Source organism: Delphinus delphis, chromosome 17 (genome assembly GCF_949987515.2).
Source record: "Delphinus delphis chromosome 17, mDelDel1.2, whole genome shotgun sequence".
Classification (NCBI taxonomy): domain Eukaryota; kingdom Metazoa; phylum Chordata; class Mammalia; order Artiodactyla; family Delphinidae; genus Delphinus; species Delphinus delphis.
In genome coordinates, this window is record NC_082699.1 from 47,803,847 (window position 1) to 47,827,682 (window position 23,836).

General features: G+C 31.6%; 1 protein-coding gene across 11 annotated transcripts in view; it reads left to right on the forward strand.

Annotated features, from left to right (window-relative positions):
• Positions 1–23,836, forward strand: part of RIMS2 (regulating synaptic membrane exocytosis 2) — a 609,946-nt gene that overhangs the window by 440,821 nt on the left and 145,289 nt on the right. The window contains exon 19 of one of the 11 annotated variants that reach the window (XM_059995038.1): positions 7,929–7,958. The exons of 9 other annotated variants lie outside the window; for them this stretch is intronic. In XM_059995038.1, the coding sequence (XP_059851021.1) occupies positions 7,929–7,958 (30 nt within the window). Of the gene's footprint in view, positions 1–7,925; positions 7,959–23,836 lie in introns of all 11 variants that reach the window. One more of the 11 variants, XM_059995040.1, reaches the window with a different exon arrangement.

The following is a 23,836-nucleotide window of genomic DNA, read 5'->3' on the forward strand; positions in this document are numbered from 1 at the left end:
AGTAAAAGGAAGAGAAGCAAAATGCAGAGATAACCAATCAACTTAATAATCAGTACTACTTTTAATCAGTAATTGGATGAGAGTACAATGAAAATTTCATTCAAAATTTTAGAATACAGATGGATTTTTTTATAACACTATCATTAAATGGCTGAGTCTATAGTAATAGGGTTAATGTATTTTCATGTGGTAACTTGGTTCATTTTAAATCTCTGAAACATGTAGTTTAAAATATGTCAATATATAAATTAAACTGATTTATTAACAAGTATTCATTGCTATCCTGTAGTATGCCAGGCATTATGGTAGGCACTGAGTTACTGCGGTAGATAAGAATGATGCCGCAATTGCCCTCATAGAGCTTACATTCTGGCAAAAATATGTAAGTTAAAAATAATTATAACTAAAGATTTAGTTATTATAATTGTGATAGTGCTATAAGGATAATAGGATGTTTTGAGAAAAAGTATTATGTTACATAAGTCTGGAGAGCAAGGAAAAATGCCATAGTGCAAATGGCTTAATCTGTGAATTCTCTTTTAGTGAAACAGTTACATACTGAAAATAAGTAAATAAACTGGAATTCACATTGCAAATTTAAATATATTCATGCAGTTGTAAGACAAATATCTTACCTGTTTTTTCAAATCTTCAATTAAGAATCACTTAGCTTATTTGGAAAATAATAATTAGCTTAATATATTTCAGAGGATTTTAAAAAGTAAACAAAGTATAAAATGGGTTTTATGTTATGATTTATATGACAAAAACTATTACTCTCAAAGTGTCTCCTTGCTGTGTTGTGTGATGTAGGTTATCCTTGGTCATAAATTATTATTTATTTGTCTTGTTTGCCATCATTTCTGATTACATGAATATGTTTGTGGCCATATATATCTACGGTAAATAAATTACATTGACTATTAAAGTCATGAAAGAATGCAATATTTGCTAAACATATTTTTAAATCTCACAAACAAAATTTTTTAAAATTTCCTTTAGATATTATTAATTTGTGTATTCTCATATATTGCATTTTTTTATCACTTAAGCCGTCTAACTGAATATAAACTATGTGCGCAGTAGAGGAAAATTAATGTAATTAGAGTGCCTTAATGTCATGGTTTAAATTGCTTATAGATTTTCAATCTTGGCAGTTATGCATTTTCCTATATACTGGGAAATTCCTGGAAATTCAAATCCTAAATGTCGTGAGTAAGTATGCAATATGCTAAGGCCGTATGCTGTGTTCAGTTTTAGTGTTCATAAATATTTTTATTTGTTTGTTTCTAAAAGTGAGGTAGGATATGTTGAGAATATTTTTAATTATTGAGACTTTGGAGTGATAGAATGGGAGGAAAATAGTGGGATATCAGGTGGGGCTAATTGCATTTCAATAACATGTTTAAGAGCCTGGGCTTTACAGAAGACATGTTTGGATTCATTCTTTGTTTTATATTTAGATACATCTACCATATTAATAATTTAGTAATTGTAATCAGGGTTTAAAACATAATTTTTATTCACTAAAATCTGAGATCATCTTCCATTAATAGTCAAGGATTCTTCATCAGAGGATTATTGTAGTAAACTTGTGGCATTAGAAAAAGTTTGTAAGGACTCGAACCCAAACCCAAGATGCAAAGTTAGCTATGTATCAATAACATATATCGTTATCTTTTCCTTTTGGTGTTTTATGAAAATCTATGCAAGAACAATACCTGGGAATTTTGCCATTTTAAGGATGTATACTAACAATTAAAGCATCACTTGAAATTTTTATTTATATGACTACAGAACTGGAGGACTAAATGGCATTATATAGACTAGAAAATGGGTTAACAAATACTTAAGATGAACTTTAAGTAATATGCATTAGTATCTGCTTCTTTTAAGAAAAATACATCTCTGAACTAGGCTGTTCTGAGAGAATTATGAGCAAAATGGGTGATTTTTTTTCCAGTATTTCTAACTTAACTGACAGCAATGTAGATGAAAATCCCTGGTAAAGAGAATGATGTTTATCATATTAGTATTTTTGATGTGATCATACAATATAAGAATTCTACAAATGATTTTAAAACCCAGATTTTATGGATGATGTTCAGAGTAAATCGCTAAATGTCTTCCTCATTTAGAATGTGGATTAGATTTTGTTTAGGCTGTGAAGTTAACAAAACATTCTTAATGCAAATCAAGGACATATGAGCATGGAAAATCTGTTGTTTATTTTCTCAATGAGCAATCTGATTCTAGATGAGAATACTATGGCCTACAGTAATGCAGTGTTATTAAACATTGAAAACAAAGTTTAATCTGTTGAAATTTATTATTTTCGCTTTGTGAGTTTATCTGTTCTTCTAGTAATTAGGACAGTATCTGGGAAAAGAGCATATTTTTTACATAAAATATTTTATCTCATATTTTACATAAACTCAAAAGTAGTGTGGTGAGAAAGCTAACTTCAGTTAGACTAAATGAATGTTTTAGAACTGATATAGTTCCTTAGTTTCTCCAAAATAAAAAAGTCTTGGACTTAAATAGTTTAGAATCTACTTTGAGATGTAATTATAAATGATTTCTGATATGTTTGATGATTACTTGATACTATTCATAAGAAGATTGCCCACCTTGATTTGTCATTTTCTAAGTAGAAGGTATGCTATATCTAGGAAAATCTAGAATTGACTTAGCTACTTTTTCTCTAAATATCCTGAATCATGACAATGCTACTCACCTTCCTGTTTCTTATCTGGAAAATAAATCCTTGTGTTTTTCTGGAAAAGTGAGGGCAATGAAACACTTTGCTGGGTTACTGTATGATTATACAGTATTTTGGAAATTGAAAATATTCAAAGTAACAAGCTGTGTTTTACTACTTGCTTTTGTGTGCATAAGCCCCTAGTTTTAGCATTGTTATGATTTAATGTATTAACCTTTAATTTTTTCCAACATGGGCATTTCCATATTGTATTCTTTATGTATTTGTAACTATGGTGAAGGTAGGGATTTTCTTTTACTTAGTTCAACCTTTGGAATTATGCTTTATAAAATTTATCATCAGGAAAAGTAAATATTTAAAGGTGTATTTTGTGGGTGAATTTTATATTTAAATTTTTTCTTGACTATTTTGGTGTTATGAACTCTTGCTTCCTTTCATTATTGAATAATTTGACACTTTTTTAAAGTAGAAGCAATTTATTTCAGTCTAACTCAATATTCTAATTTAGTCTTCAAATTAGATGCTAGTCTAATTCATCTAATCTGGTAAAAATAATCGAGGTTGTGTTCTTGGTCAATATTAGCAGGTTGGTAATTTCTGATTATTTCTGGATTGTTGTAGAATGAATGTACTTTATTTTTGGCAGAAGAAAGTGACGTAAAACAAGCTAAGTAAATATAGAACACAAATCAACTGACGGAATTTTGGCATTAAGTACTACTAACACCCTCAGATGTAAATACAGCATTGTTTGTTAACAAGGATGTTCTCCTGGAATAAAGTGAGATTTCATGATTTATGAATTTAGTTGCTCATTTAAAGTTAGGTCAGTTTCCTCTAAACATACAGATAAGTTTATAAGGCCAAGCCTGTACTTAAGTGACTTTCTTTTTTATGATATAGCATCCTATAGTTTAAAAATCAATTATTTTAAACACCCTCAACAAATACTCTAAGTATGTCTTTCTTCTGCATTTAAAATTGCATTACAAAAAAAAAATTGCATTACATGTCAGACTCTAAGGATAGAATCAGAAAAAAAACTGGCACAGCTAGAACTAGGAAACAAAACATTTAAAAGAGAAACATTTTTGTTAGCTTTAAAAATAGCTTAATATTTTAAAAGGTTGTACTTTGCTCATTTCAATAGGTAGGTAGATGCTTTTGTAAATGTTCAATAATTTTATGGTTGTTGGCAAAATTATGGAAAGTAATAATTAGTTTAGAAAATAAATTCAAATAACTTTGAGGAATTTTTCTACAAGATTTTTGTCACAGTGGAGAAGTTTTAGTTTGAAATCTGTAAACTTTGGTAAATATTTTGTTTTTATGTTCTAGGTCTGTCTTGATCTTTGTATCATTGAGGCGCCTACTAAGTAGATGCTTTTTTAGGCTTTATTTTGAAAGGTATCTTGCCTTCTCTAAAAGGAAACATTCTAAGGCTCCTATGACCTTTAAAAAGCCCTCATAATTATGATTAACTTTTAATTACGTGCAAGTTGTAATATACACTTAAAGTCTTGAGGCTTCTGTTTCTTTCTCTGGAATCTTTCTAAGAGAATACTTCCTTCTATACAATATATATTGATATTTACTCAAGTACAATTAAATCTGATAATAGAACCAATATTATGTCTGCTGTTAGTCAACAGATTTTCAAATAAATATCATATACCCTTGTTAAAAACTGCATTTATACGTAAACAGGCCTCATGTCTATGCCTTTTTAAATTAAGTTGATTACAGATTATTATTTCTGTTTGAACTTGAGATGTGTTCATTTGAAATATAATGGTAGTTAATACACTATATTGGCAAGGAAAATTTTGGTTTGCACAAAATTTTACATAAAAGCTGCTATTATATTCATCCTCATAAACTTACTTTTACACCATATAATTTAATGAAAATGAGTATTTTATTATATATCTGTTTATCTTCAGTAGATTTTTATAACTTTAAGGACCAATACAGGTTTATTGTGTGTGTGTGTGTGTGTGTATATATATATATGTATATATATATATAATTACTACTTTGCTTGATTAAGGACCATTCTTTTTACAGTTTGCACATTGATGGTACTTTAAATTTAAAAGTATTTTTCCAAAATAATTACCATAAATGGTATTTATGAGTTATTCATTATATTTTATTAATGTCTTTTAGTATAGTATATGAATATATTTTATTTCTCTTTTGTTAGCTCATGTGATGTAATGAACCTCCCCCAAATACTGTACACTCTTATTACAGTTTTTATATTTTCTGTATCTGAAACTAAGATCCAGCCATAGTTGTGACATAGTTGTGACCTAAGAGAGGGTATACTTTTACTATCTTTAATCACTCTAACTGGTTATTGGTTAAATGAAGTGTTGGAAAGATTTCTCATTAGAACTGCCATTAACAGCACTGAAAGTAGAATGTTTGACTGTGGCAAAGTAACAATTAAAGGAGAATTAGGGAGATAGGAAGAGTGAAGGGGGTACTCTTACCTCCTTCAAGGTTCACTGAAGTCTGAAATTCATTACAATAATATATATGAAATAAGTTTTTATAGTTTATTGCCATTTAAATAAGACCTAGATATTTAAAGGATATAGTTTCTCTTTTTAAATGTGGCTGGTTTAATACAAATAGTATATATTAAAAACTGTAGCCACGAAGAAGAAAAGAAAGTCAAAAAATTTTTAAATATATTTGGTATAATTGAAAGTTATACATTGAAATTTTATGATTTAAATTAGTATTCTATCTGCTAATTAAAGTTAAGTGATTTTTTATGTAAGATTAATTATGATCTATTTATTAATGGATCATATTCACATAGTGATGGAAAAATGATTTAATGGGCACTTTCAGTTAATAGTGAGATCCTGGTCAAAATCTTTCATTTTCATCCTTTTCTAAAATATAAATTTTGTATTATTTTCTAAAAACAATTAAATTGTTGGTGCTAAGTTACATATTCCTCACAAGAGTAAAAAGTATTGGTGAATTACTTGCATAGTTGTACCATGTACCTCTTTTTAAAAACATTCTAATTAATACTATGTAATAAAATGTCCAGTTCAGGTATCAACATAAAAAGATTTTTTTCCCTTACTAGACTTTTTATTTCACATGTTTTTATTGGGTCATATAGCATCTAGTAGAAAGAAATTTGACCTGGTAATCAGGAGACCTCTGTTCTATTTCTGGTTCTGCCATTGAACTTGTTTTATGACCTTGGGTAAGTCACTTGAACTCTATGTGCTTCAGTTATTCTCTATAATAAACTAATAAATGGGTTGGAAAGAAATTTGAATGTTTTGAATCCATACAACGTGAAAAATACTACCTCAATGCCATTATAAAATAGTCAAGGTGCGGGAAAATACTACGTAGTGAAAGGATATTTATTTATGTTGTTTTTATGTTTTCTGCAAAAAAATAAAATGTTTTCTTAGAGGTAGAATATACTTAAGCAGTTATTTCATCCAGTTCATACCAATTTCAATTTAGCATGTGTGGAAACTTCGTTAGTAGTGTGGTAAATGTGTATATAGGGAAATTTTGCCTATAAAACATAATGCAAAATATGATACAATTCAGCATTAACCTATGATGTTAATATAGCTCAGATTTTTCTATTTTATCTTCTTTGAGAAATGGGTGGACTGGGGATGCAAAAGAAAATATGGCATATAACATGTTAATGTAGGAGTACATTTCAGGAGGATAATACTTTTCTAGTGGTCAATCCTATTGGCAAAGTCTAGTTTGTAATATAATCGTGATGAGATTTACTGTCTAATTTTGAATAGGTCAAAGGTGTGCTCACATAATAATCAAAATGACATTGTTAAGTTTCAAAATGGTCATTTTTTTTCAGTTCTCTATAATAGGATTTCTCTTTTCTCTTAGAAAAAAAGTTTTGGATATCTCAGCCCTTCTTTCCTAGTGGAAAATTTTCATTTTCTCACTATTCAGAGAAAGAGATAAATTTGTTATTGGAAAGATTTCTCTCAAGAGTTATCATTTCAATATATCAATATTCCAAATATATTTTAGTATAACATGTTTTTCTATAAATCGCTCAGAAACTATGATACAAGTATTGCAGAAATGAATGTGGTGTTTTGAATTAAGAACTTTGTAATACCTAATTTGAAGCTAAGAAGGTAATTAAAATAGGACATTTTGGTTTTGTGTTATATTGTTTATCTGTATCAGTCACACTAATACTAACTCATTAATATCTTTTGGAAAAAAGTTTTCTTAGAATGCTCAGTTGAGCAGACATTTCCTGCTTAATCACTGTATAAAATGTCTTCTGAACTTCTCCACTACCAATGGGTAAAGAAGTGTTTCCAAAATATGTGCTGTATCTGTTATAGTAGATGTTGGACTTGGATGGGCAAATTTAAATGGAAACATCAATGATCTGTTATGTGGTGTCTGTAAGAATTTTCTGAATAAGTAAACCTCATAAGGGAATATGATCAAAGAAAATTTGTCTAAATTGAAGATTAACTTGAATCTTTAATATTTAACTTAAGCCATATATTTCAGCTACTCTTTTTTATAATGAGTTTTATTATATTTGTTACTCTCTAGAATATTTTTATAATAATATTTTGCTGTACTGAAGTAACTCAATGAATTATTGGCCTAATGGTCATACTTATTTTCATGTATGTACTCATCAATTTAGGAAACTTAAAAGGCACAGAAGTCTGATCAAGCTATTTTTATTGCTCTTTTTAAGATGATTCAATTAAGTTCTTTCCTTTCAATGATAAGTAAAAGTTCTAAAAGCATTTTCACAGATCTTAAATGGACTCAGTAATGTCTTAAACAATATGGTCATACAAGTAATGTTGTTTTTACTAATGGTATCTTTCTTCAGCATCACTGTTCAGGATTGGCTGTCCATAAATAATTGTAAACTTTTGAATCCTCTTTATTTCTACACTAACTTTATTTTTCTGATCCTGCTAACCCATAGTGGCTTAACCAGTTCACCATCAGTTCTTCCATATTTTTTTTCTTTTAATATGGTATGTATATGATTATATCTTCCCTACAACTGTGCACAGGATCTTTTCTCAAAATGATTTGAGGCCCTTTCCTTCAGTGTCACTTTTTACCTTTTGAGTACATCCACTCACATCCATCTCCTTTGTCTATGTCTGTCCATTACACGATGTGATCACAGAAGAAGTGGACTCCACAAGGAGAAGACATGCAGGTCTGTCTCTTCTACTGCTTTTCTTTGTTATTTTTCATTTATCTAACTTGCCTTAGAAATCTTTTACTGTTTTTTACTTATTTTATAATTTTTCATTCTCTTCCTATATTAACAAAATGTTAAATCTGCAGGCATTTTTATTTTAGATAGTTGTATATTCAACTTTTAACAGCAACTGCTCCAATTAGATGGATAAAAATAAAATGATTAATTTTATGTCATAGGTGTATATGCATTTTTTCCATAACTGGGTAACTAACTCCAGATTCACATATATGTATATTTATATATAGTCGGGTAGATTAAATTAATAAATTAATCATAACTTGTACTTCAGTTTATTTTAGGCTTAAAACTTGTTTTCAGCTTTTTAATACATAATTCTAAAAGTATTTTATTTTTATCTTGAGTTCAGCAATGTGCTAGATTATGGAAAATACTAAAGACCTAATATATGCCCTAAACAAGCTATCAGTATCACAGAGGAGTTAAAGTATGTGGGTAACATGCTGTGTTTTTGTGCTAATGTGGATGACTCTAACAATATATTCTACAAAGGTATAAAGGCAAATAAAATTTGCTTCAAATAGATGGCCAGACAAAGCTTCATGAAAGAAGTAACACTTGGACTAAAATTTGAACATTCATTCGACACATTTATTAAGCACATGCTGTGTGGTACTGTTCCAGGTGCTGGAAATAACAGGACACACAAAATGGCCCCCATCCTCATGGGCTTTTTCTAGTGTGAGTTTAACAAGTAAACTCAATAATATTATAGGTGCTATGAGAAATCTATATATACATGATTTATGTATATATAGACTACAATGGAATCACAAAGGATGGGGTTATTATTTCCACCTGAGCAGTATGGATATTAGTTCAAGAAAGACTGCACAGAAGCAATAATCCTTGAGTTGAACGTTAAAAACCAGAAATATGTTGGCCTTGTGTGTAGAGAATATGACAGGTAGAGGGAACAATGTGGTAAAATGGCTTCAAACAAGTTTAGACAAAAGAAGGCAGGGGATCTTTGCTGTTGTTTCCTCCATTTCTTTTTCATTTATTTCTGATCTGATTTTTATGATTTCTTTCCTTCTGCTAACTCTGGCACATATATACAATGGAATATTACTCAACCATAAAAAGAAACAAAATTGAGCTATTTGTAATGAGGTGGATAGACCTAGAGTCTGTCATACAGAGTGAAGTAAGTCAGAAAGAGAAAGACAAATACTGTATGCTAACACATATATATGGAATTTAAGGGAAAAAAATGTCATGAAGAACCTAGGGGTAAGACAGGAATAAAGACACGGACCTACTAGAGAATGGACTTGAGGATATGGGGAGCGGGAAGGGTAAGCTGTGACAAAGCAAGAGAGAGGCATGGACGTATATACACTACCAAACGTAAGGTAGATAGCTAGTGGGAAGCAGCCGAATAGCACAGGGAGATCAGCTCGGTGCTTTATGACCACCTAGAGGGGGTGGGATAGGGAGGGAGATGCAAGAGGGAAGAGATATGGGAACATATGTATGTTTCTGTATGAAGCAGAAACTAACACACCATTGTAAAGCAATTATACTCCAATAAAGATGTAAAAAAAAAAAAAGAATTTTAAAAATTAAAGCCTAGTTGTTTCTTTTCCAAAAAAAAAAAAGAAGGCAGGGGAGGGTTTCTGAAGATTGTGTAAGTTATTGAGGTGTGTAAAGCAAGAGAGAGACATGATCAGATATTTGTTTCTAGAAAGACTACTTTGGAAACTAGGTGAAAAATGGAGCGGAGCTATATAAGCAGAAAGATCATTTATAAGGATATTGCATAAATCAGTTAAGAGATCATAATGGGCTGAATCAATAGAGGCAGTAGATACATGAGAAGTTATTTAAAGATGTAGAATCTATAAGACAGTTATCGACTGGATATTACTGATGAAAGGAAAAGGAAGAATAAGATAATCTTGCGTGACTGAAATGTTTGGATATATGGTGGTATATTTTATCTTACAGGGAATATGGGTTGAACAAATATTTAAGTGCAAAATAAAGACTTCAGTTTGGGGATGGGTTAGTTTGAGGTTCCTTTGGAACATTTAAGTGTAAATATCTAATAGCATTCATTGGATGTATGGGTCTGGAACTCTGGAGAGAAGTCTGGGCTAAATTATTGCAATCACAGTATTCTTTTTAGCATGAAAATGATTCCCTTTTTTGTTTTGTTTCTTTGATTGTTCTGAATATTGTCCATTGGTATGTATTTCAAATTTTCTCTTCAATTCTTATTATATTTGCTTGGCATCTATACCATATTTTGAGTGCTGTGAGCTTTCATTTGCCATTTTGTTCTACTTGCATTATGTTCTAAAAGGTAAAGAGAAGTAACATTCATTGTAGGGGAAGTTTAACATAAGTGTATATGTGTATACATATAAATGCACATATAAACTGTTACCGAAATTCCTCCAAATTTTCAATTATTGATTTACTACCAAACTTCTCATTACATGTTCTATTTATTTTATAGATATTCTCTGTTCTTCATTACATCCTATATTTAATGGACTTAATATTATTAACAAAAGTCTAAGACACAGGTACTCAAGATTGCTCACTCATGGGGAGTTCTCTGGCAGTCCAGTGGTTAGGACTTCGCTCTTTCACTGCCGAGGATGAGGGTTCCATCCCTGGTCAGAGACCTAAGATCCCGCAAGACACACAGCATGGCCAAAGGAAAAAAAAAAAAAGTACAAGATTGCTCAGTCATGAAAACCATAACCCTAGTACACTGAAATCTTATCAGAAAATGAAAATCATTCAGTTTATAAGGAGGCACATAATGTCAACTCTATGTTCAATACTGTGTTAGATAGCTTAGATGTTATGAGAGACACAGTAGATTCGAGAAATTTTTTATATAAGTTTAAGCTTAACATTTTATTAAGTAATATTGTGATCTTTTAACCAAAAGCTCAAATGAAATATGTATATGTACATATATATAAAAACATCACATCATATATGAAAGCTACTATTGATAAAGTGTAATACTTAATTCTTTAAAGCCTATAAATTCTTTAAAGCCCATAAATAAGAGAAGAGAGTTAAGAAAGTTCATGGATCTTGAAATAATAGGAATACCCAAACATGAAATAAACATGGTTTTGAGCATTTCTTCCTTGTGTGGAGTGGTGTGGAGGAAATTGGAAAGATTATTAGAAGTCAGGAGATCTAGTTTTAGCCCTAATCTTGCTAGTGAACTGTGCATTAAGAACTTAATCCTGATTGTAAAATGTTACTGCTAAATTCTCAAAATATTATTCATGCCCTGTTAATACTAGGACATTCAATTTTACCTAGGCCAATTGTCCGGTTTAACTCTCTTTCATAAGAATATCTGTGTTGGAGGAAGTACTGTTCTGGTAAGAAACAGTCTGAGAAGCAGTATTAGAGCACAGACTATACAGCTAGACTGCCTGGTCAGTCTCACCACTTACTTGCTGTGTGATTCTGAGAAAGTTGCTCTCTCTGCCTCAGATTCCTCACCTGTAAAATGGAGATAATAATATTGGGTTGGCCAAACAGTTCCTTCGGTTTTTAAGTAAAAATAAAAGACACATTTTTCATTTTCACCAAGAACTTTATTGAACAACGTATTTACTGTTTTGTTCCACTACCTTCTGCCATTTTTCAGGCAACTTCATAATTCCATCTTCCCAAAACTTTTTATCTTTTTGAGCAAAGAACTGTTACAGGTACCTTTTATAGTCTTCCAGGGAATTGACATTTTTTCCATTAAGAGAATTTTGTAAAGACCTAAATAAATGGAAATCTGAAGATGCAATGTCTGGTGAATACAGTGGATGAATCAGAACTTCCCAGCCAAGCTGTAACAGTTATTGCCTGGTCGTCAAAGAAACATGCGGTCTTGCATTATACTGATGGAAGATTATGCATTTTCTGTTGACTAATTCTGGACAGTGCACAAATCGTTTTTGTGTTTCTGTTGTGTTTTTACCTTTCTTGAAATCATAAAGCATAATATGCGGAAAATGTTGCTCTTTTTCTTCCATCTTCAATATTAAAATGGCTACACAAAAATTCACCAACTTTGGTAAGTTTTTAAAAAATGCATGCTGATATGACAGCTGTCACAATAAAATCTAACAAAATTGTTTTGAATGAAGTTAAAGACAACTAAGTGCTACCAGAGCCGTCTTATGGAAATAACCAAACGAACTTTTTGGCCAACTGAATACTGCTACGTCAAACTGCTTTTGTAAGGATGAAATCAGTTAATATTTAATATGTAAAGCACCTAAAAACAGTGTCTGGCACATAGTAAGCACTATACAAGTGAAGCTATTATTTTATTATTGTATAAAACATATTAAAAAACAGTTTTTATTTTGAATCCACTGTATTGAAGCCAGTGCATTTTGATGTGTAAGCATTCTTTCAATGATATGATAGAAAGATAAAATTAATTTATTTTGTTTTATGCATTACACATATCTTATACTAGTTTGTGGCTACCAGTTTAGGAGCTAGTTGTAGTACAAAGTTGTGCATCAGGACTGCTACACCAGAAGTGAACGTTATCATTTCTGAGGCAAGAGAGTTGGATAGAAACAGCAAGAACATTGAACCCATTTAGGTCTGAATTCTAAACCAAGTTTTGTCACCTGCTAGGGACGAGACTTTGGGCAGCTTCCTATTAAACAGAATGAACTGTGGTGAGATTGAGTTAATTATGTTTAATGAAAGCATAAAAGAGCTTTTCTCTGGAGGGAGAAAGCCTTTCTAAGAATAAAAGCAGTGAAGTAAATTTAAAAAGAGAGATCTGACTACAGTGTCTCAGGTATAAACTTCAAAATATCAAAATCAGCATAAACAAGTTGAAAGGCAAACAACAAATTGTGAAACATTTGCAGCAACTCAGAGTATTAAAAGCCTTAACACCTGAATCACTTTGTTGAACAAATTATATATTCTATAAAACTCTAATAGAAAAATGGGCAAAAGACATATACAGACATTTCACTAAACAAGGAATTCAGTGATCAGTAAATATATAAAAAATACTTTATTTTTTTCATAACCATATAGGTGACTTTTTTTTTTTAAAGATACTATGTTTTACCTAGTTAAAAAACAGCATTTTAATGCTGGGGAGAGTATGGTAAAATAGTGGCAGCATAATTTAATATTTCTAAAAAGCAATTTTTTTAATATACACCAAGGGCCTTAAAAATATTTGCAGATTCTGATATGGTGCAAATAGAGATTCAGATAAAAATGTATGTACACGTTTCACTAAAGCATTATTTGTAGCAACAAAAAGGATGCTACCATGAATGTTAAGTAATGGAGGAATGGGTAAATAAATTATGATATATATCCAGCCATCTAACTGAATAATCTTATTGACATAGAAATGAGAAACAATTATTTCTATATTTTTTATAATTTGAAAAAAATTGAAAGTAGTAATACTTGTAAAGAACTTGTCATGGAGTTTTGTCCATACTAGATAATCAAAAAATGGTAGTTCTTTTAAATTATTACTACTAAAACAAATTATACCAAAGGTTATTTTTTCAGAAAGATATACTTATTTAGCTCTTCACTTATGATTTATGTTTGTTATTAGCAAAATCACGGGTTTTGCAATAGCGTTTTGAATCTAAATTTAATATATCAATAATCTACGTAAACAATGAATAAGGAGTTCAGATAATATACCCACTTCTAGGATTGTTTAAAAATGGAGAGAAAAATATTTTAATAGTAGAACTGGGCATTGGACTGTGCTTATTGACCAGTTTGGTTGTCTATCTGTAGCACGAGAAACAAGACAAACTACTTAATTCTAGATATTTTTAAAAAACAAATATGCTTTACTTAAAGGACAGTCAAACAAGTAATGTTTTATCCTCTATTGTCCTATTAAGGAAGCATGAATGTTGATGTAGCAGTAAAGTGTGAGATTTGAAGGACTCTGTGATCTTAGGCATCATAATCTCTCCAAGTTCCAGCTTTGTCTTTAGTGAAAGAGAGTTGATAATTTGTGTGTGTGTGTGTGTGTGTGTGTGTGTGTGTGTGTGCCTATGCATATACTTTCAATCCTCAGAAGAATAAAAACAAATGACAAGCCAAAATGAAAAAATTTCTATTTCAACAGTAAGCAAATGAATGCCAAAAAAGGAAAAATAAACAAAAAAACTGTGAGCTACCACTTTTCTCATATAGGATTGAAAGATTGTTTTAAAGATTAGATAAATTTTTCATAAAGTGTCTGGCAGGTAGCTAAAAAGTTACTTTTAATACATATGTCATGAATTGTTCAAACTATTCAAATTCCTCCTCAGTGTTTTTTGAACACCAATGTATATATTTTCTACTCAGAATTATAGTTAATTCTAGGTTTGCTGTGTAAATAATGATAGTCTTTATTAAGAGAGGAAGAAAAATCCAAAGCAGAGGTTATTAAGATACCTTTATAAAATACACAATCTGCAAGTTTGACTATGCCAGACGCATAATTCTATAGGTATCATAATGGCATATTAAACTATCATATATCACAATTGGCTGAATTAAAAGAGAGGTATTTCTGAAATTCTTATTCCAGTGATACAGAGGTATTTCACAGCCTGAAAATTCATTGTTCAACAAATATCTACTGAATATTTATTATATGTCAGGTAGGTGCTGGGAATATAACAATGACAACAGCAGACAAGGTCTCTCCCGTTGTGAAAATTATATTTTTGGGAGGGTTAATGGCCACTAAATTCGGTAAGTTTAGATAGTTATAAGTGCTATTAAAAACACTTATGTAACCTACTGCAACTGGAATGAGGAAGAAGTTATTTTAAATGGAGTGATCCAGGAAGTCTTGTCTGAAGAAGTAATATCTGAACTAAACCAGAAGAATAAGAAGAACCCAACTATGTAAAGGAGCCAGGAGATACATATGTAATTAAGATCAATAAACAAAAGATAAAATAAGGGCATTTAAATTTCAGGAGAATTATTATTTTTGCTGTAAAATTTTTTTTTTTTTTTTTTGCGGTACGCGGGCCTCTCAGTGTTGTGGCCTTTCCCGTTGCGGAGCACAGGCTCTGGACGCGCAGGCTCAGCGACCATGGCTCACGGGCCCAGCCGCTCCGCGGCATGTGGGATCTTCCCGGACCGGGGCACGAACCCGTGGCCCCTGCATCGGCAGGCAGACTCTCAACCACTGCTTCACCTGGGAAGCCCCAGAGCTATACTTTCTTCATTCATCTGTCTGGAAATCTGAAATATTTAAAACTCATCTGCCACTGACACTTAAATGCCTTTTCAGAAAAATGTTTTACAGTGGGGTTTCCCTGGTGGCGCAGTGGTTGAGAGTCTGCCTGCCGATGTAGGGAACATGGGTTCGTGCCCCGGTCCGGGAAGATCCCACATGCCGCGGAGCGGCTGGGCCCATGAGCCATGGCCGCTGAGCCTGCGCGTCCGGAGCCTGTGCTCCGCAACGGGAGAGGCCACAACACTGAGAGGCCCGCGTACCGCAAAAAAAAGTATAGCTCTGGATGGTAGTTATGGTTAAAATATATTTTTTAAATTATTTCAGTTGAAAGGAAAGTGTACATATTGTTAAGCCAAGTTAGTAAGCAAGTTATTTAATAAGTATTAACATATACACAATACTTGCTGAATATTCATAAATCATGGTAAAAGCACATCATGATTGTTTTCAGGTCACTTTCTTCCTCTTTGCTTGTTTAAAGGTCTATATTTTAATATCTATAAAAATATTGTAATACAAATGGGTTGGCATGAGCAACAAATAGGTTTAATATAAAAAAGGGTAAGTTGGCATGAATATATTGGAGATAATTGCCAAGGGAATGTAAATTAGGTTATAATTTAGTTGAAGAGAAAGATGTGACTTGACAGGTGGTGGTTTCTTTTATCAGCCTGCTTGAAGGCTTGAGGCGATGGTGTGTGGGATGTGAGGGTAGGTATGAAGAAGGGAACTAATAATGGGAAAGGCAAAGTTTAACGGAAAATGAAAGACAATAAATAGAAGTATTGCATTAATTAATTACATGATGCAACTGATGGGAAGAACCTAGTCATAGATCATAAGGTCATGCAGAGTGTGAAGGAAGTTGATTGACCAATTCAAAGTAAGGGATGAGAATCAGAAGGAATCTCTAAAAGGAAGATTACAGATTAAAAATGACTATATCACAGGTTAAGATTGGGCTCATAGGGAAATAAATTGAAGAAACATTACCAAAAAAGAAAATTAGTCAAAGAGGAGATTCAGCTAGAAACGAAAAAGGGAAGTTTTAAAAGGGAGAACATTGGGAAGAAAAAAGAATTAAACAAGAGTTGAGAGTGGTGTGTTGAGAGAGTCATTTCATGACTAAATATTTCAGATTATAAATTTTGGAGAACAGACCAATGTCAGCCACCTTACAAATTTTCTAATGAGTAAAATTGAAAAAATAATAAGTCCTACCACAAACAGCTGTGCTGATTGAGTAACATAATTATAACACATGCAAAGCTCTTAGCACAATTCCTGGCATGTACAGAGTATTACTATCATTGTTAAGAACTTAATTGTGCCAGAACATTAGTATCAAGTTCTAGAATGCAAGATTTTAACTGTGTATTTTTAAAAGCGTTGTTACATTTCATTTGCTATGCCTTGTTCAAATAAAATTTTAGTGTAAAAACATTATTGAAGAAAAATTAAAAGCTAGATCAAAATCTGATCAGTGGTTATCCGAGCTGGCAGAGAGGACTGACAGCAAAGCAACACCAGGGAACACTTTAGGGTGACAGAAATACTCTGTAGCTTGCAGCGAGGCTGCATGACTATATGTATTTATCAAATGTCATAGACCTTTGTACCTAAGTAGTGTGAATATTAATTTTTGTAAATTATGCCGTAATAAATCTGACTTTAAAAATTATTGAAAATATACAAAGTTAAAATGAATTTTAATATATTACTCAAACAGTACTAAATATATGCTAATAGAAAAACTTACTTAATCTAACACAACTCAAGCAATTAAGAGCCAAGTCCCACCCCAACACAGAGCATGGTAATGGATAGGGTTGACCTACAGCTTCAGAGAGAAAAGATGACTACAGCGGATGAGCTGGGAAACCAAGAAAGGACTAAAGCTTTGAGTCTAAAGCAGTGGTCAGTTAACCAAGAAAGATCAAGAACAAGCAAGGCAATTACCAAAGAAATAGATTCTGGATATTTTAGACATTTACTGATAACTAAAGGAAGAGCAGACATGAGAAGTAACTTTAACTTGTTTGGGACAAGCTGAGTTTTAGGTGCTGATGGGGATTTTAGGTGCATTTAGGCGATAACCAGAAATGTGAATCTTAGGGTTAGAGGAAAGGTGAAGGTAGGAACCCTCATCATGGAAGTGACAGTTGAAGCTGTGGATTTAGACAGAATCACTCAGGGATAGAATAAAACTTTAGGAAATGTATGTATTTGAAAGATGGACTGAGAAAGATGAGCCAACACAATGTCTGGTAAAGAGTGAACTAAAGGAGTGGCATTAAAGTGCACGGCCAAACAGTTGAAGGAGAGAATGTCAAGGATAGTGTAGTAATTATATCCAATGCTGCAGTGAGGGCCAGTAGAATGGTTCTGAGGAATGATCACTGGGTTTGGCAAATATGACATTTGGGGGAACCTTTGAGACATAAGTTTCATAATATCAGACTTAACTACAGTACTCAGTGATAAAGTTTTTCTTTGAGTAAAGTCACCGTGAAATAAGAGGGAACCAGCAGTAACCAGATAACATATTGCACTTGACTCAGTATTGGAGATACAGTAAGAGGCTCTCTACATTTGGGTATTCTAACTTTATAGCGCAAATATATAAGGCTCACTTTTACAGGCACAAATGCTCACATCATGTAAAAATCCATTGTTTTTATACTAGATACGGTGGGCCCCACTTACCAAACTTGGAATGGTGATGAATAATTGATGACTTGGAAGTTAATTCCACATACTATAGATTTTACTCTTGGGAGACCCAGTGTAAGAACTAGCTCAAACAAGGGGATTGGGAGGGTTTGGGCTTGGAGTAGTTGCAAAACTAGGACTCAGTGATCAAAACCAACTTGAACTTTGCATTTCCTCAATCACAGATTTCAGAAATGCTGTCAACATTTTGGATAATTTTAAGTCACTGTAGTATAAATTATTTTAATCCATTACTGAGTTTCCCACCCTTTGTAAATACTATTTTTAATTCTAGTTTATAAATTGAAAAATTCAGATACGGATCAGTTAAATAACTTACTCCAGTCATTTAAAGCTGGAATTTAAACTGAAGGAATCAGATTTGGTGCCAGAATCCATGCCCTTAACCTCAGGAAATGGGCATTTTATCTGTGACAAGGTGGAGAATGCAAGAGGGGACATTTTACTGCGAACAACATGAAAGAACAATACTAGAGGTCTAGGAAGAGGAGAGCAGGAAGAGAGGAATTCAGAAAGGGAACACTAATGTCAGTGGAGACCACTCAATCCAATTTGCAGTTTTATTTAAGGATCCTCAGTGCAACTGATATTACCGTGTGGGTATTTGGAAAGTTGAATGAAATTCATTTCAGTCTCTAACTTAGGTTAGTCTCTCCTGATGCCTCTTCATCTAATCCTCATCCTTCTTTCTCTGAGTGATCTCATCTAAATTTTATTCCTCTTTCTTCTCAGTATTGAACAGGAATGTTTTGTAACATGTCCCTAGTCATGAAATATTTAGGATGCATTTCTTTGAATTCTGAGGGAGTTGTATACTATGTGACATTAGTTGCTCCATATACTGATTCTTGTACCATTGACCAATAGTAATCAATATTAGCATCCTTGGAGAAAGAAATACAGCTTGATGTCCAAGCACAAGTACTACTTGAAAGCCATATATCTAAATCCTTCATTCAAGGGTATATATAGATTTATTATTAATTACCACACTAATATACATAAGAGAAATTATATGGGTCTCTTTTCCAGCATAGGTCTCATCCCAGTTTTTATATGATGGATATTTTTATTTTTTCATGATTTTTAAATTAACTGCCAATATTTCTAAGTATATTTAAATTTCTATTTTTTTCTAAACAAACAAATGTAAAGATGCATTTAAATTTCTTTATTATGCTCCTTTCATATCTTCTGTGCAATCTTTTGATGTGTGTAAAGAGTGGATGTAGTTGAAATATATCTTAAGGATATGTTAATTAGGCCCCAGATGTGGGACACAGTGGTCTGTGATAATTGTGTCATACCAAAACACAATAGGAGACAAGTCATACTCATGGTAATAATACGTGCTACTCTGTGGATTATCTCTTCCTTAATGTAGATTTTAGCTATCAGGGAAAAGTCAGAACATTCCAAAGTGCTGAACACATATGAGAAATAGTTTATTAACCTGATGAATCTGACTCATGTTTTTATCTTTTATCAATGGTTATTGCATTTTTTCTTAGAAGCAATTTTAATGATAATCATTGCATTCCTTCTTTAAGGCCTTTCATTTTAGGATTTAGTTTATCCTCTGAACTAAAGGTTATTTTAAAGATATAGGAATTGTGACTAACAAGTTTAAAATATTTAAGTTATTGGAAGGTTGCTAAACATTTTTTCCTAAAGATGTCACTGTACACCCTGCAACAAATGTATCAATATGTAGGTGAAACAGTTACACTTTAGCTAGTCTAAAAGATGCTTCTAGATTAGATCACCTTTATGATTTTTTTCCTGGGCAAAGTTCCTGGTTTAATGAGCTTTTCAATTTTCTCTTTCCCTCCCTTCCTCTTTGTTTGCCTTTCTCCTTCCCTCCCTTCCTTCATCCCATTCCTCTCCCTGCCTCTGTACACACACACACACACACACACACACACACACACACACACACACACACACATGCATACACACATTCTATAAAGGAAACTTTAATGAATGCAATACCAGGGCAAATAGAGCAAGAATTTCTAGTACACTTTACATTATCTATATTGATGAAGTAGGTATTACAATATAAAAGAACAAACAAACATCATTTGCCTTCAGAATTAACTAACCAGAGAGTTGTAGAGCAGAAGGAATCATAATGAGTATCTGGTCCAAAATTATTCATTTTACAGATGATGAACTTTATGCTCAGAAGGGTGAAATGACGTGCTTGCAGTTATAGGGCTCATGAAATTAAGACTCGAGCCCAAGTCTTGACTCTCACCTTCTAAACCAGTGCTGTTTTTAAGATTTTATTCAATCCTATGTATCATAAATATACTCATTACCCTAAATCTGGGCAATTCCAAAGCCCTATCAACTCTGTGATGATTACATCCTCTGTACTCTCCATGGACAAAACCCTGATCTTCCACCGTGATCCCAAGTACATCCTGATTTTACATGTTGAAACCTAAAATGGTGCTAAAATCCAAGTCCTCTGAATAATAAAATCTCAGTAAGTCTGTTCACTGAATGTAGATGTCAAAAGTAGACATACTCTGTTTCCTGAGATCAGTAGATCACTCCTTATAACTTATGTCCTAAAGTAGCTTGCATATTAGTTTCTTTTGACTATAGTGAAAGGAGTCTGAAATTTATCTATAACATCTCCTTTGAAGTATTATTTAATGAATATGGCAGAGAGTTAATAGAGAAACAGATACACAGGTAACCTAAGTATCTAAAACAGATCATAAAGGTTTAGAACATAATTCAAAAGACTATAGTGCATAACTATGAACCTCACAGTAGGACACAGTTTATAAGTTTCTAGAACTCTTATGTTTCATTTAATTCCACATTTTACTTAGGCAACTATGAAGTTCAGTTTTCCTGCATTCCTAGGAGCAAATAAGTAAACACATTATAAGAAAAATAAATTATATTTTCTTTCATTCCAAATGTGTTATTTCCTAGTGACAGCAGTAGAAAAATCCTCAAAGTTGATTGATTTTGAAATAATTATTCCTCAAAATTCGTGTATCTTAGTTGCACAGTTAAGACTAAGTTTATTTACACTTTGAAAGAAAATGCTTCTATTTGCCCTAGTAGTAATACAAAATAATCTGGTGCATAATTTTTAATTTTTTCACAATATTTATTTCCATATTTTTTCTCAATTTAATGTGTTCCAATATTTGTTATTCCCTGCAATACATCTCTTTTAACAAATAATTTAGCTAACAAAAGTGTACTTTTTATGTGATCTAGTATATGATAAAGTTTTTGTCTAAAAATATGAGAAAATTCATTGTAGCCAAGTGACTGTGAAGAAATCATTTTAAAGTAACTTCTTTAATTTTTGTTGCATAGTTTCTTAAGTCCTACACTTGAAAAAACTAATATGGAAAATTTAAAAACATGTCAGATCATTTTTTGTATTAACATTCATAAAAATTGGAAAGATCTGCACTTTATTGCATTTGGCAGTATTTCTTATTTTGTACCACTTTTAATCAATATACCCACAGCTTTTATTTAACAAATATTTGTCCCTAAGATAAATTAAATAATGAATCATTGCATATTTGCATCTTAAAAATTATTTAACGTTTATTTCCAAAGCATTCTATCAAATCATTACAAAAATACAAGGTTTTCAAACTGGATAATTTGTCCTTGTTCACATAAACATTATATTTTGTGTGTTTTTAAAATGTTTTTTCTGTATAATGTATAATCATTGTGGATACTTTATAAACTATATATTAACCCAAATAAAAAACCAAAAGCACTTATACTAACTTCTAATAACCAGTGATAACTGATAACTACTCTGGTGTGTAAATCTTAAATGTTTTTCACTCCATGTCTTTGTCTTTTTTGTCAATTTTGTGCATATATGTTTTTATGAATATATATGGTTTTTTAAACTACAAACTATAGTACCATATCCACCATTTAGTGTTTTATAATTACTAATTGCAGTGTCTTTATTTTATATAATTTATATATGTGAATGCACATGCACACTGTTCTCATCATTTTTTGTGAGTGTATAATATTCTGTAGATACACCATAAATGCCGTTAACTAATCCCTTATTTTGGACATTTGGAGTTTCTTTTCCCTGGCCTTTGCAATTATCAAACAATGGTGTAATGAATATGTATGTACATCTTTGCACATTGATTTATTTCTTTAGGAAAGATCCTGGGAAGTGAAATTCCAGGGTCAAAAATATGACCATTGTAAAGCCTTTTAATACACAGTACCAAATATGTTTTATTTTTAAATAATTTTCTTTTAATATTTGTACATCAGTTACTTTGGAAAACTTTCATATAAATGACCATTAATTTTTTTGTCAACAGCTAGTTTATTACTGTCACTCTGAAAAGTGTTTTTGCAGTTATTAGACTCTTGAAAGAGCAGGTAAAATAAAACCAAAGACAGTATCTTCTTTTTGAATTGTACTGCCTTTGAAAATAATATTATAACAAAGTATTACATATTCTTATCTCGATGCATTTTAACAATTTCTATTCCTATTCCTTTGACTTTTGAAAGACATCAGTAAACTGTTTTATACTCTATCCTACTGAATCTAGAAAATAAACACACAAATAGCTATGCTTTTTCTTGTGTAATTGTTACTTCAAAGTGAGAAAACAGCAGCATACACTGATTATACCTTTTTTTATTATACTTAATTTGGTACATGCCTAACTGGTGACTGTAGCATTTAAAGAGTACATGAATTTGCCCTTTTAAACTTTGTCCATTTGGAATATGTTATTTCTGTCACTGTCATCATTATTGTCCATAATCATCTTTTGTTTTGTTGTGCCTCTTCCACAGTGTTTGTATTTTTTTAGAAGAAAAGTTTGTAAACTAGGATTCAATAGGATAGTTATCAAAAATATTTTTTTCCTTTCTTTGATGATTTGGCAAAATATAGTTAATTTTATAAATAGATTTCTAATAGATAAGTAATATACTTCTTTAGCTTCAATCAGAAAAAGGCCTCAGATAATATTTTGATTTATGTTCAGACTACATTTATGATACCTCTGTATGTATTTTGTGCAAATACATTTTATTTACATTGTCATCAATTATTTTGATAGTTTCAACAAGGAATAATTTTTGTTGGAAATCTCTCACTATTAATAAAAATTTGATTAAGACATTGCACAAATGTCTTTAATTCTTAAATTTAACTGAAAAGCAAATTTAACATGTACCTTTACAAGGATAAAATTTAGAAGAAATCCAATTATAAAATGTAAATTTTTAATGATCACTCCACAAATTCTTGATGTATTATTTTGTAAAATTTTTAACAATGTAATTTGTTCTCTAATCTCAGATTATTTAAAGGCACATCTTAAGTTTTTTGAAGACATATAATAATCAAAGAAAAAAGGAATTACAGATGTGATTATTTTCATCAGAAACCCTCATGAAACAGATAGCCACTTAGTGAAATGAAACTTTTTAATCTCAATTAAAGGAAGACTTTTTTAAACCTGAAGCCAAATATTTATGTATTGATAGAAGAAAAGGATAGGGTGGAGAAAAGAGAAAAATCATTAAATTAGCCACAAAAATTTGGAATACTAACCAATGCAGTTTCTGGATTTAGATAAGGTTAATAGTCTTAAACTTCCCTGATGTTGTAATCATAGATTCTCTAATTTGTTTTCTGAATTTTGGTGTTCTTTCTTTGAGCTTTGCCGTTGGACTTGAGATTTTTCCCTCTTAAGATCCCCAGATTTGAGCATTTTGCTTAAGATCACAAGATGGGGTCACTGAGTCAGCAATCCTACAATATTCTGATCACTGTTTAGCTTCATTATGAATT